Source organism: Hyperolius riggenbachi, chromosome 12, assembly GCF_040937935.1.
Source record: "Hyperolius riggenbachi isolate aHypRig1 chromosome 12, aHypRig1.pri, whole genome shotgun sequence".
NCBI classification, from domain to species: domain Eukaryota; kingdom Metazoa; phylum Chordata; class Amphibia; order Anura; family Hyperoliidae; genus Hyperolius; species Hyperolius riggenbachi.
In genome coordinates, this window is record NC_090657.1 from 165,425,423 (window position 1) to 165,440,956 (window position 15,534).

At 42.3% G+C, this 15,534-nt stretch overlaps 1 protein-coding gene across 4 annotated transcripts in view; it reads right to left on the bottom strand.

The window, feature by feature from the left end:
* CDH4 (cadherin 4) overlaps nucleotides 1-15,534 on the bottom strand; it is a 1,011,299-nt gene that overhangs the window by 958,218 nt on the left and 37,547 nt on the right. For all 4 annotated transcript variants that reach the window (XM_068263314.1, XM_068263308.1, XM_068263309.1 and 1 more), the window contains exon 2: nucleotides 13,435-13,546. Coding sequence is in view for 2 of the 4 variants with exons in the window: in XM_068263308.1 (XP_068119409.1) it covers nucleotides 13,435-13,546 (112 nt within the window). In the remaining 2 variants the exon portion in view is untranslated. The remainder of the gene's footprint in view (nucleotides 1-13,434; nucleotides 13,547-15,534) is intronic.

The window sequence follows — 15,534 nt, forward strand, 5'->3', positions numbered from 1 at the left end:
CTAATATCTCAGTACCTGCATACTCCCTACCTGTCAGGCTGAAGCTGGGATAGGCTGTCAGTCAGGAGGGTGTAACTTAAGATGACTCAATTACTCCCCCCCCCCTTCCCCCGAACACATGTCTAAAGGGGAAGGCGTTTCATGCAAACTGGGAGGGGCAGTCAGTTTAGCAGTTGATAAGGGTTTATAAACTGGTGGAGCAGATGGCTTAAAAAATGTGGCTTTTTACAAAACTCTTTATGCATAAATAATTTACAATTTAATAAAATAAATGCTTCAACTGGGGCTTAAAGTGACAAACAAAACTTCTGATATAATGAATTGTATGTGGAGTACAGATAATTATTAGCAAGGAAACAAGTAATTTTTATTTTCAGTTACATAGCGTTATTTGTAACATTGCATGATTCTGTCACATTTACTGTTTAGAAAACACACTCTAGATTTTAAACTATAAAACAAAGCAGAACTAATGACCATTTGAACTTTCCTGCAGTGAATCCTTATCTCAAGCTGTCTCTCACTGTTTGACTGTTTAAGGGATACATCCAGGCAGAATAAAAAACACAAAATCCAATTACCTGTGGCTTCCTCCAGCGCCTGGCAGCCATCCTGTGCCCTCACTGCAGCTCCGGTGGCTCGCGGTGTCCTCCGCTGCAGAAGCCAACCTCTCCAGGTCAGCTTCCTGGTCGGCTTCTTGTGCGTTCCACCGCACGGGTCACGTGGTCTGGCCGACATCAGGTCTGTACTGCGCAGGCGCATATTAAAGCAGGCGCGGCGAGACGGAGGAGTCCCTGCACATGCGTACAACTGGCCGCATCAGGCGGAAGTTACGAGACCCCGTACCGGTGGTAGATAGATAAATCTATTATTTTTTGTCATCTCCGAGTCGTCTCTGAGTCCATTTAAAGGCTCATACACACACTTGGCTTAAAGGGTACCTGAAGATACCTAAAAAAAAAAAAAAAAAGTGTAGATTGCCTGGGGCTGCTGCCAGCCCCCTGCAGCCTTGTGCCCATGCTGAGATTTTCCTGTACAGCGCCTGTGCAGGATGCTCTCGGTGACAGGAGCGCAAATGAGGACACACGCGGCCAGGGCCTCACAGGCGCAGTGGATGTCTTGTAAGTCGACAAAAAAAAAAAAAAAAGTGAGCCTAGGTGGGGGACTGGAAGATCGTTCCAGGACAGTGCAGGCACAGGGCAGCTGCAGGGGGTTGGCAGAAGCCCAAGGTAAGTGGAACTTTTTTTTTTCTTTTTAGGTATCTTCAGGTTCCCTTTAAGTGGGCTGAGGCGGCCAATAATGACCAACTCCGCCTCCAATCAGGCGATCTGCAAGCACATTAAAGAACGGACTGAGGCGGAGTCCCACTTGAGTCAGTGCAAAGTGGCTACATTTTTTTCTGTGGATGACTCATTGACGTCTTGGCACACTTGGCTGACAGCAGCTGACTGTCAGCAATAGGGAATCACATGCGCTGTGTGAAAAAAGCAACACAGCCAGTATTCCTTTCCCGTGCATTCTCACATTGTGGGAAAAACATGTGAATCTTGTAAGTGTGACCCCAGCCAGAGCCTGTCTTTTTAATGTGTTCCGTATAGGACAACACTACGCATTTTAATGTGCAACACAGACTGCCTCAATCTACTGAGAGGATGACTGTCAATGACCGGACTGCACACAAGTGGGGTCTGCTCACCGCAACAGATCCAATGGATCTATTGCAGACTGACATATGAATGCTCCTATATAAAAAAACAGGAGCCATGTCAGTCTTGCTATGTAAAAAAAAAAAAAAAAAAAAAGTAAAATTTTACTGTCAAGTGGGAACACAGCCTCAGACATTCCAACAAGAACAGAAGTCTGTTGCTACTGACCCTCCTTAGGAGATAACATTGGGGGACACCTGTACACACACTAGCGAGTCACACAAGATTATCACAAACAATAGCAGTTAGAGAGGTGTGTCCATCCTACCTACTGGCTGAAACCATGAAACATTTCTTTAGTGGGATTTCCACATTCTTCTTCTATGCATTATACCAGGCTGTGTGTTAGATTCCCTCGATAACACGACTCCTGCGCTGTATCCGAGGGAAGAGTCAGTCCTCATTAACCCCAGTACAAGTCATTTATACACATTTTCCCCAAACATGAGGGAAGAGAGAGAGAGTCTCCACTGGCCTGTGTCATGGGATAAGGAGCCTCATCTAGGCACGGGAATCAAACCACTGAGTGTGTCATACATTATACCACGTTTGCTATAATAAAGAGGGCAATATGACACAGCCAGATACACATAACTCTCTGTGAAATACTACCGCCACCATAGCATGAAATGCTCTCCTTCTCCAGGAGACGTGGATTTATCTGCGACGCTTTGCTGGGGAGGGATCGGCCATAGCCTAACGCAGGAGACAGCGCAAGGCAAATAACACAGCAATGAATGTGGCAGGTACAGTGAAGGACTAGTTCAGGGTGGAATTAACCCCTCCAGCTGTTCTGTACAATGCAGGTTCATTCACACATCCTGTGGGAAAATGTCAGAGGAGTGAAGAATCACTAAGAGGCTGCGTTGTGCTTTCCACGCGGCGACAGCGAATGGCTCTGTCCGGGGGAGCTCATGTCATGAATGAGAACACTCACTTGAGGAATATATAGAGTTCTTCAGAGAGTGATCAGATTCTATTATGTGTGGCTGTTATCCTAGAGTCGCTTTGGCCTCGATTCATAAACGATTAGCGCATGCGTTATCGCCAAAGTGTTGAATTACCGCATGGTATGTTATGGATAGTGGATTCATAAAATGTTATGCATGTTTTACTGCATGCAGTAATAGTGCAGTAGTGAAAACGTGGTTTGTGCCGGTAAACTGAATGAAGTGAATTTATGATTAAAAAAAGGGGGGGAGTAAGGAAGCGATAAATAACGTGTTGTTATCGCCAACAAAGACCTGGCGAGTTTTCTCTACACAGTAGTATTTTAGGTGACAAATGAAGCCCTTTCAACTTCATGTTATGGAATTTTTAAGGATACAGAGGAGGAAAGGTGGTTGTAATATCACCCAGGTTTTTAGACATCATACAGAGTTAGGTAATTTATAAGAATAATATATATAGACCAAAATTTTGGACACACCTTCTCATTCTCTTGATGAGCTTCAAGAGGTAGTCACCTGAAATGGTCTTCCAACAGTCTTGAAGGAGTTCCCAGAGATGCTTAGCACTTGTTGGCCCTTTTGCCACTCTGTGGTCCAGCTCACCCCAAAACATCTCGATTGGGTTCAGGTCAGGTGACTGTGGAGGCCAGGTCATCTGGCGCAGCACCCAGTCACTCTCCTTCCTGGTCAAATAGCCCTTACACAGCCTGGAGGTGTGTTTGGGGTCATTGTCCTGTTGAAAAATAAATTATGGTCCAACTAAACGCAAACCGGATGGAATAGCATGCCGCTGCAAGATGCTGTGGTAGCCATGCTGGTTCAGTATGCCTTCAATTTTGAATAAATCCCCAACCGTGTCACCAGCAAAGTACCCCCACACCATCGCACCGCCTCCTCCATGCTTCACGGCTGGAACCAGGCATGTAGAGTCCATCCGGTCACCTTTTCTGCATCGCACAAAGACATGGTGTTTGGAACCAAAAATCTCAAATTTGGACTCATCAGACCAAAGCACAGATTTCCCCTGGTCTAATGTCCATTCCTTGTGTTCTTTACAGGGCTGTGGAGTCGGTACAAAAATCTTCCGACTCCAACTCCTTCGTTTATGAAACCACGACTCCGGGTTCCCAAAATGGCCCCGACTCCGACTCCTCGACTCAGACTCCTTAGTCTAATATTTAACAGGGCTGTGGAATTTGTACAAAAATCACCGACTCAGACTGCTGACTCCGACTCCTCAGTCTATGAAATCAACTACTCCGACTCCAACTCTGGGTGCCCAAAATTGCCCTGACTCCGAGAATCTGACTCCACAGCCCTGGTTCTTTAGCCTAAACAAGTCTCCTCTGCTTGTTGCCTGTCCTTAGCAGTGGTTTCCTAGCAGATATTCTACCATGAAGGCCTGATTCACACAGTCTCCTCTTAACAGTTGTTCTAGAGAGGTCTGCTGCTAGAACTCTGTTTGGCATTGACCTGGTCTCTAATCTGAGCTGCTGTTAACCTGCGATTTCTGAGGCTGGTGACTCAGATGAACTTATCCTCTGCAGCAGAGGTGACTCTTGGTCTTCCTTTCCTGGGGCGGTCCGCATGTGAGCCAGTTTCTTTGTAGCTTTTGATGTTTGAGACTGCACTTGGGGACACTTTCAAAGTTTCCCCAATTTTTCAGACTGACTGACCTTAAAATAATGATGGCCACTCGTTTTTCTTTACTTGGCTGATTTTTTCTATCCATAATACAAATTCTAACAGTCTATTCAGTAGGACTATCAGCTGTGTATCCACCTGACTTCTCCACAATGCAACTGATGGTCCCAACCCTATTTACAAGGCAAGACATCCCACTTATTAAACCTGACAGGGCACACCTGTGAAGTGAAAAACCATTTCAAGTGACTACCTTTTGAAGCTCATCAAGAGAATGCCACGAGTGTGCAAAGCAGTAATCAAAGCAAAAGGTGGCTACTTTGAAGAACCTAGAATGTGACATATTTTCAGTTATTTCACACTTTTTGGTTATGTACTATACTTCCACATGTGTTAATTCATAGTTTGGATGCCTTCAGTGTGAATCTGCAATGTTCATAGTCATGAAAATAAAGAAAACTCTTTGAATGAGAAGGTGTGTCAAAACTTTTGGTCTGTACTGTATATATTCTAAATATATATATATATTAAAAAATAAGTCACGTGTGTCTAAAACTGCCCACTTCTACCCAGCATGCACCTTCTCATTAGGAAGTCAGCAGCAAACTACCGCACTCAGCAAATTATACAGAGAGCTTTCCGCACCACACCGCACACTTACCGACTGCTATCGCAATCACCTCGCACTCTGGATTTTTTTTTTAATGAATTCACTGCAGAAACCCTCATTTACCGCTAGCAGTAATTTCCCGCCCTTCTCTGAACTACCGTACACACTTTTATGAATTGAGGCTATTGTGAGAAGAATTTTTGGCTAATCCAGAAGTCTGGTAGCATTAGAGAAGGTCAACGATATGCAAATAATTCGGTGCTAGTCTAGTTTAGGGGACCCAGAAGAAAATCTCATAGGGAAATTCTGCTAACCTGATTGGGTGAACAGCACACTCTCAAACTGCTAGGTTTCCAATAGGTTGTAGTAAACTAAGCCCACACTATTCAGCCAACCACAAGACTTGGTGCTGCAGAAGGTGCAGTGATTGGAGAGGTTTCCTAATGAGTCACATAAAGAAGACTAGCACAATTAATTCTTGTGTGGATTCAGGATTATGCAAATGTTTTGTATGCAAATGTATGCAGCCTGGAAAAAAATATTCTATTGAATTCCGCAAAGATAAAATTCAATTGGTCTATTTTTCCCCAGCTACATAAATTTACATAAACCTGCAGCAACCTAAAATCATTTGCATGTCCTTGAAAATCCTTATGGTAGGGGTCACACTGTTTTGCCGCAATGTGAAATTGCCCATTGTTTTCCTATGGGCCTACTGTAATTTCAGGAACCCTCTATGTTTCAGGACATGCGATTTTGGTGCATTTTGAACATGTACTACTTTATTACATGCAATTGGTCACAGAAAATAATTAGCTACAGTAAAATTGGTTGTGTTTATAGAGGAACTGTTAATTTATAGATTTAGTCAGTGTTTACCAATTGTAAAATCTTTTCTCTACCCAATTTACATTCTGAACTGTATAATTTATCGTTTCTGTGAGTTCTATGCACAGGGGAGATTTTGCTTGCATGGTAGTTGGAGACGGACGTTATTTCCCACAATGCAATGAGGTTCGCAGACAGGAATATTGGCCATGGCCCTTATATCACACTGTGGGAGGGGTTTCACCACAATATCAGCCACACAGATGATCTATTCAAGAAAAGGTAAAGATTTCTCATGGGAAAGGTGGTATCAGATTCAGATACTGACTGGGATGAAGGTTAATCCTGGGTTACAAATCCTCTTCAAAGGCAAGCGTTAGGAACACATTCATTTGCGGTTTTCATTATCTGCACCTCCCCCCCAGTCAATAATTTTGAACTCCCTGCAAATTGTATGCAGCTTGGGATTTGAGCAATGACTGACTATTTTGACTTTTCCTAAATGAATACACATTGTATTAAACTTCAATTCATGAACCTTGAAGCAGAATTCTTGACCACAATGGGGTGGAGAGTTTACTTTAAGCATTGATTAAAAAAAAAAACAACAACAAGAAAGCTGCCTGAACATATGGAGCGATAAGCCAGGAACACGGAACTCCGGCACTGCGGTGAAACACTGTTTTAATCAGCAGGAAGCCTTACAGCGCGTCCAGCTACCACATATTTCATCCTAATGCCATTATACTTCAGATTTGTGGCAACAACTTGTTTGGTTTTATTCTTTGAGCTGCCAGTCCAGCAGAGGTCAACGTTTCCAACAAGCTCAGCTCCATCAATCCGCATCATAAAAAGACTACAATCATTAGGGGGACATTTGCAAGAAAATCACAGCGGCTGAAAAGCAAGTGCTAGCCGGCAGTCACTACCAATGGTGAAATTCTGCTTATCTACCCACTAAATACTGAAAATACTGCAGTACAGAGTACCTGCCTGTGTAAGCGGAGATCATACACCAATCAAAACACACACCTGCCTAATACCGTACTGCATAATTAGTCTAGTCTGACCCTCATTTGCCGACTGTAATCCCTCCCAGCAGTGAACAGGGGGCCTCATAGGTACAGCCCCCATACACAGCAAGCAGCAATGCTCCGTCAGCTCTCTCTCTCTCTCTCTCAAGCCCGGTACTAAGGGTTTTACGGTTTGCCTTTAAAGGTCAACTGAAGTGAACGGGATCTGGAGGCTGCCATATTTCTTTCCTTTTAAACAATACCAGTTGCCTGGCAACCCTGCTGATCAGTTTGGCAGCAGGAATGTCCGAATTACACCGGAAACACGCATGCAGGAAATCTTGTCAAATATGACAATAGTGTCAGAAACGCCTCATCTGCTGCATGCTTGTTCAGGGGCTATGGCTGAACGTATTAGAGGCAGAAGATCAGCAGAGTAGCCAGGCAACGAGTATTGCTTAAAAGCAAATACATTTTGCAGCCTCCATATCTCTCTTGCTTTAGTTGTCCTTGAACACAGCAACTATAAGACCCTTTGTGAGTTCTAACCATGCTGGTAGACAGGGTAAGTGTGTTGGGAGATCGGGGTTGGAAAGCTGGTATGATACTGGCCTGCTATTAGTGGAGGAGGTTAGGTGCAGCATATTGATGGAGGAGGTAAAATTCAGTTACCCCCAGTCCCCGATAAGGCAGCAGAGTTGGCTATTCCAGTCCCATAAAACGGCTACAATGGGACACTTTTACCAGTTCACCAGTTGTGCTTCTTGGGTAGGTAGTGCATTCTAACCACTGCACACCAGCAACTGTCCCACAAATCCTGGCATTCTGGAAATTCTGTCACAGCTAGACTTGGCAAGCTCACAAATCACTCCTACAATATTAGTATTGTTGATACCTTAAAATACAGATGGATACTAGAGTTCTACATGATAAAAGTTCAATTCAGATATACAGCACATATTTTCTGAACTTAAGATGAGAGTTTCAATTGCAAGAAAAGTCGGTAGGATTTGGTCAACAAGATGTAAATAATTCCAGCTTGAATAATAATAAAAGACCAGTGGCTTCTACAGTTTTCTTCAGAACAATTCTATTTGGGGGTATTGTAATCCATTTTATATAACTAGAGGGAGGAGGATGTGGAGATAGACATGTGTATGTACAGAGCCAAGCACACAAATAACTAGGTGTTCCTTTTTTTCTTTCTCTACCTGAAAAAGTTAAACTTCAGGTATGCAAGTGGCAGTTTCTATCAGGTTTGGAATGAGTCAGTATTTATGGCTGTAATTACTTATCAGTGAGGGTTAGGTTATAGTCTTTCGTGTCAGTAAATAGCTTCCTGGAGTAGGAAAGAGATAAAATGGGTCAATAATTCATAGATTGAGCTCTGACATACTTCAATGAAGGTGTCATTAAACAGAGACCATGAAACTGTAAAAACTTAAAAACTAGATTTAAATATAAATGTGGGATAGCTAAAAAAAAAAAAAAAGTTATTTTAGGAGGAGGATAGATACAAGTGTTTTTCTCATCAGTTTATTTTCACCTTGGATGTCCTTTAACCACAGCATAAAATTACCAGCTAAAACCATCTTACTGTATTTCAAGGTGCTGGAAAGGTTAAAACTCAAGCTTTGTAACTCATTTAGCTGCTAATTAATAATTGTGGAAAAGCATTATCTTGTTTTGGAAGTATAATATACTGTACAAACAAGGTAGGGAAAAAAAAAAGTTTCTGCTGTATCCAGGAGGAAAGCAAATAACGCTCTCCTTTATTTGCTCACAAATTACTTAACAGTCAATCTGATAATGCGTCCTGCAGTAGGCATGATATCAGTTAGCTTCAGTGAGGTTTTAATACGTATTGAAATGACAGAGCAGTATTATAGGGTTTAATATTCATTTTTTTACAACATTTAATGCATTAGAGCAAAAATTGTATTTTGAGTATACAGTAATCCCACTTTAAGCATGAGTGGATTAACACTTTAAAAATAAAAAGCTGGGTGCCTTCAACACTCCCCCGTTACAAAGTTATTAAAAAAAATAAAATCTGTTCTTTGTTGTTTTGTAAAAAAAATAAAAATAAAATAAAGAGAAAAATAAAAAAAGGAAAAGACCAAACTCAGCATTCCTGTCCTCAGAGATTTGGTCCATTTGCTAAAACATATGTTCCCCCTTCTCTCAGTAGGCAGACTTTGTAAAAATAAAAAATAAAAATGACCCATTAATTCTCATTCTCGCCCAGCACGCCTGACTTTACAGCATTATGTAAATTGTGAACTGGGCATATGCACAAGGAATGAATCACTTACTCATTTTAGGCTGTAAAAACTAAAGAGAATGCAATTTTTAGGCAATGCTAACAATTAAATATTAACCTCCCTGGCGGTTTATTTATTTTGCCAGGGAGGCTGCGGGAGGGTTTTTTTTAAATAAAAAAAAAAAATATTTCATGCAGCCAACTGAAAGTTGGCTGCATGAAAGCCCACTCGAGGGCGCTCCGGAAGCGTACTTTCGATCACCTCCGGCAATCGAAAGTAACAAGATAGGCCGCAATGAGCGGCCTATCTTGTTTCGCTTTCCTCGTCGCCATGGCGACGAGCGGAGTGACGTCATGGACGTCAGTCGACGTCCTGACGTCAGAGCCGCCCGATCCAGCCCCTAGCGCCGGCCGGAACTGTTTGTTCCGGCTGCGCTGGGCTCGGGCGGCTGGGGGGACCCTCTTTCGCCGCTGCACGCGGCGGATCGCGGCGGAGCGGCGGCGATCGGGCAGCACACGCGGCTGGCAAAGTGCCGGCTGCGTGTGCTGCTTTTTTCCGAATGAAAATCGGCCCAGCAGGGCCTGAGCGGCGACCTCCGGCGGCATACCCCGAGCTCAGCTCGGGATTACCGCCAAGGAGGTTAAAGTGAACCTGAGGTGAAAATAAACCAATGAGATAATCCATTATATTTATCCTCCTACTCCTAAAAATGACCTTTTTCTAAGTATTCCAGGTTTTTTTTATATATATTTAAAACATTCAACCTACTTTCTAAATTCTTAACGGTCTCTAATCAGTGGCAGCCTATTAAGTGTCCCAGAGTTATAAAAAGGTCAATAGTTCATGTATTTTACCTCTCCCTGCCCTCAAAAATTATAGGGCTTGATTTACAAAAGCAGTGCTAACCCAGTAAGAGACTTTAGACGTGATAACCATTATACCCCGCTGGTGAAAGCCAGTTTAGGCGTGAAAAGTTAAGGCGTGATAAGTTTAGGCGTGATAAGTTTAGATAAATTTAGATTGCGCGCAAAGTCCCGCACGCAAAGCAGCGCCATTAAACTCTATGCGAAGTGCACCAGACTTTGCTAGCGCAAAACTTTTGATCAGCTGTGCACTGCGGTGCTAACCCAGTTGGTGCTTAAACTCATCACGCCTAAACTTATCACGCCTAAACTTATCACGCCTAAGCTTATCATGCCTAAACGCCTAAACAATCTGCTGGCACGCCACCGCTGCTTATGAACTGGCCGCAGCGTCTGCTAGACGCCGCCGCACCAGTTCATAGCCCGCAGCCCCGCATTCTCCCTGGAGGCAGACCAGGGCTACGGCAAGATGGCTGCCGAAGTCCTGTACTGGAGACTATTTGTGTCTCCAGTACAGGGCTTTGGGCGCCATCTTCCCGTAGCCCTGCACTCTGCCTGTCAGCGGCAGTGCGGGAGACTGCAAGAGAAACGTCCGGGGGAGATGCACGCCAGAGCCCAGCCGAGAGAGAAGACTTCTGTCAGGTGAGTACATTACTTTTTTTGCAGGTGAAATGCGGCCCACTGTGTTATTTTCTGGTAAAATGTTTTGTCACATTGTGTTTATGTCCTGTGACATGCTGCCCACTGCGTTTGTTTTCTGGTGAAATGCTACCCTCTGCGTTTATTTTCTGGTGAAATGTGGCCCACTGCGTTTATTTTCTGGTGAAATGCTGCCCACTACGTTTGTTTTCTGGTTAAATGTGGCCCACTGCATTTGTTTTTTGGGTGAAATGTGGCCCACTGCATTTATTTTCTGGTGCAATGTGGCCCACTGCATTTATTTTCTGGTGCAATGTGGCCCACTGCATTTATTTTCTGGTGCAATGTGGCCCACTGCATTTATTTTCTGGTGCAATGTGGCCCACTGCATTTATTTTCTGGTGCAATGTGGCCCACTGCATTTATTTTCTGGTGCATTGTGGCCCACTGCATTTGTTTTCTGCTGAAATGTTACCAACATTGCATTATTTTCTGCTGAAATGTTGCACACATTGCGTTTATTTTCTGGTGTCTGGGGTAACTGTTGCTGCATTTATTATTAAGGGCTCATTCACACTACAGAACGTATGCACAAATGCGATTTCATGCATGCGCTGCCAACGCACAGTGATCGCACGGAATGCACGTTGTGGTGCGCTGAAGCGTGGACGTCGGCAGCTGTACCCATCGGGGAAACGTATGCATTGTGCGTTCAAATGTTACAACGTAACGCATGGGAACGCACACCTGTAGTGTGAATGGTAACATGGAAGTCTATTGGCTTTCATATTACCATATGAATCTTACATTATGTGCGTTGCGTCAAAACTGACAGCGCAGCACATAGTGTGAATGAGCCCTTAACGGTCATATTTGCTGCTTTGGGGTTACGGCGGGTATAAATAGCATCATACAGTTTCTGCACACCCATGATGCGAATCCTCGTTTCACCACATCGTGGCGGAAACACTGCTTTCTTATGCCTCGCTGTTACATCATTAACCACTTCGTCCACAGGTCAGTAGATATACGTCCTCTGGGACTTCATCTAAGCCACAGGTCAGTAGATATACGTCTTGTAGCAGAAGCAGTGCTGTGCAGGATTGGGCTTGCTCCTGTGCACATTTTTGGTACTATCTGATGCAGGACTAATTGGTGAATGGGAATATAAGTTTCCTGAGCTAATGAGATTGATTTTTACTATTAAAAATACTTGTATTTTCTCATTTCATAGTGAAAAACACACTCTGTAGCATTATTTCAGAATCAAATATCTTCACCATAAATTGTGACAGGAACATAATCTAAGTTTTGAGATAAGCAGTAAGAATAGCCAAACAAAATTTGTGTTTTTTATCTACAGTAGCACTTTTTATTTTTAAACTAGAATTGGTAAAACTGAGAAATACATGTTTTTTCATTTTTTTTCTTTGTTTTCCAATTAAAATTCATAGAAAACAAAATTGTTTAAGGGAAAAAAAAATGGCATACAATGAAAGCCTAGTTTGTCTTGAAAAAAGCAATATATATTTCATTTCTGTGTCATAAGTAGGGATAAAGTAATTTCTGATTAAATAGGGACATAGCTAAACTGTCAAAACTGCTCTGGTCAATAAGTTGAAAACAAGGTCTGGATGCAAAGTGGTTAAGTTAGCTCCGCCCATACAATATCATGGCCACGCCCATTTTTCAGCGCGGCGCGGCGCGCGCACCCCCCCCCCCCCCCCCCCCCCCATTGGCACTCGGAGATAAATAAGTCGATGTTAGGTCGCAGGTTGGGCACTCGGCCTCTGAAAGGTAACCATTTATGTATTTTTTTTTTCTAAAAGCAATCACTATTTTTTTTGCAAGTGCTTAATTTTGAAAACTATTGGGAGCGACAAAGAAGGGGTTAATAACTAATGGGGGATTTAATTTTACAATATAATTAATAATAATAACACTAATAATAATAATAATAATAATAATAATACCACCACTCTGCAGAAGCTCTTAAAGGACAACTGTAGTGAAAGGTATATGGAGGCAGAAATATTAAATTTCTTTTAAGAAATATTAAATTTCTTTTAAGGAATACTAGTTGCCTGGCTTCCCTGCCTCTGATACTTTTAGCCATAGATCCTGAACAAGCATGCAGCAGGTCAGGTGTTTCTGACATTGACAGATGCTTGTTTCTAGTGTGATTCAGACACTTCTGCAGCCCAATAGACCAGCAGGGCTGCCAGGCAACTGGTATGGTTTAAAAGCAAATAAATATGGCAGCCTCCATATATCTCTCCCTACAGTTGTCCTTTAACCACCACCATAGAGAACTTTTTAGAAAGACAGTAGCTCATTTCAATACATCTCCCTCTAGTGGCGGTTGAGAGGAACTTTATAAAAAAATTGCCACATTGTATAAACCAAAGCACAAAACCACTTGTATAAACCAAGGCCCAGAAGCACTCAAGTCACGCAGTTAAAAGTCAGAAATGCACTCATTACAGCTATGGCAACACAGTGATGATTTGCAAAGGTTCAATAAACAGCTAAAACGATCTGACCACCAACGTCAGAAACGACAAACACATACCTCAAGCAGCCGAAATGAGTGAGAAAGGAAAATTCCCCTACTAAATGATATCAGTAAGCAGCATTCGCTGCAGCTCTCACCACCCCTCCTGCATAGGAAATGCTGGCAGAAAGCTATTAAATACTAACGGAGACACAAGATGCCAGATACACGAGCAGCATTGTGGAAGATTTGTATAGAGCAATACTCAAACTGCTCCCCTAAGAAGCACATTCTGCTAGAGAAAATAAGACACACAGTATGAATCATCCCCAAATCAAATTCATTTTGTAAACTGCTTCGGTGTACGGTGAAGGCGGGGGAAAAAAAAAACGTTGCGTAATGGGAAAAAAAAATCACACTTACCTTTTAGTAGTTGCTGTCCCTCTTTGATGTTTGGTGATACGTGAGCCGTGTAGCCTTCTTCCGAAAAGCCCGGCGTGCAACTGTGCTGCGCAGAACCATTCCCTGTGTATGCCTGCAGAAGCAATAATACAACAATGAGCTAAACGCCAATTACCAGACATAAGCATGCAAGCACACAACTTCAGCGGCTATAGTGTAAGGTTTGCCTGAAAGTGAATTTTATTTTTATACAATTTATACTTTTACTTGTAAACCAAGCAATAGCTTCAAATCTGTACTTTACAAATGTATTCGCTGATCGGTTCTGTAATGCCTAGGTGCAGGAGGGTCCTACAGAAAGGCATTTACCTTTATTTCATTTTATTTATTTTTAGGAGCGCTGATAGAGTGAGACTCTTGCTATTTAGGCAGGATTTCTGATGAAGTGGGCCAGATCTACGAAACACGTCAATGTGCCAGTAAAAGACTTAAAAGTAGATCTTTAGCGAAAAGTGGAGGAAAAGGTAAATCAATACATTGCAAAGTGAGAAGTTAAAAAATAGAAAAGAAATCAATAAATTATTGATATTCCATATATTTGTTCATACGGTTTGATTCACAAGCAGTCTGCGCATCATCTATACTACTGACAGAGCTAGAAAAAAAAAATAGATACCAACTGCCATTATAACCACACCCCCTAACCATGCAATATGAGATAATAGAGATATCTATCTATCTATCTATCTATCTATCTATCTATCTATCTATCTATCTATCTATCTATCTATGCACAGAAAGAAAAACTAGCTGCTAGGCAATTGGAAACAGCGGTTTCTCACAATGCAACAAAATGGGCAGTGTGAGGTCAGGACCTAGGTCACGACATCACACTGTGGGAGGGGTTTCACCATATTAGCCATACAGATCCCCTGATGATCTCTTAGAGAAAAGGTTAATATTTCTCATGGGTAAAGGGGTATCAGCTACTGATTGGGATGAAGTTCAAGTCTTAGTTCCAGTTCCAGTTTAATAACATTGCAGATTAAAGGCTATTTGTGAGGCAGGTTACCATTACCGCCTTTACTACTTTTTTTCCATCACTTGGTGCCTGCACAACAAAAAAGTAGGTTTCTAGGTGACATCACACAATTCAACCTAAAGATTCAATTTTCCAGGTTTTTTTAATTGATTGTATAGAAAAATGTAGCCTTATTTTCTGTTTGATTAGTTAAGGTGGCCATACATGGTACAATTTTTTCATACAATCTTACCATTTCTATGTAGTATAAGGGTAAATTAAGTGAATATACTGAAAGGATAATTTAGGCAGTTCCCTCATACTACATAGAATTGGTAAGATTGGATGAAAAAAATTGTACCATGTATGGCCACCATTAGAGTCACCAGTGATGCCCTACAAGCAGCTCAGAGGGAGTGGTTAGGAAGCTCCTCCCCCAGCACGGCTTTAATCAGAGAATACAGACATTGCTGTAGAGATGACATTACTGCATAGGGACCAGGGGAAATGGGCTGAAGAGTAACAGGGGTGCTCCGAACGTCCATGGCCACATATAGGGATGGTCAATCAGATGCAAATAATTCCGTGTTAATGAAGGCTTAGGCAAATTCTGTATGCAAATTTACACAGTTTGAAAATAGACCAATCAAATCCTAATTCAGGATTATTTGCATGTCGCTGACCCTCTCTAGCCACATAATTCTGAGGAGTCCAAGTCATGCCTGTACCACCCTGGTATTTTAGCAAGATAGTGGATTGCATTGAGGCATTAGTGGGAGGAGACACCTACTCAGCATAAAGAAAACCCAAAAGATACAAAAAGGTAAAAAAACAAACAAACAATGACGCTGATTCACAAAGCTTTACTCACCTTACTACTTACTTCACTCACCTTACACATTAACTCAGGGCTGTGGAGTCGGTGTCAAATCAATTTTTGGCTATCTGGAGTCGGAAAAAAATGCATCGACTGACTCCTAATGAATTTAAACTGCAATTAACCTCCTTAGCGGTAATCTCGAGTCAGGCTCGGAATGGAAATCCACAGCTCAGAGCAGTAATCCCATGCCTGAGCGAGTTATATGCAGGAGCTGCTGCAG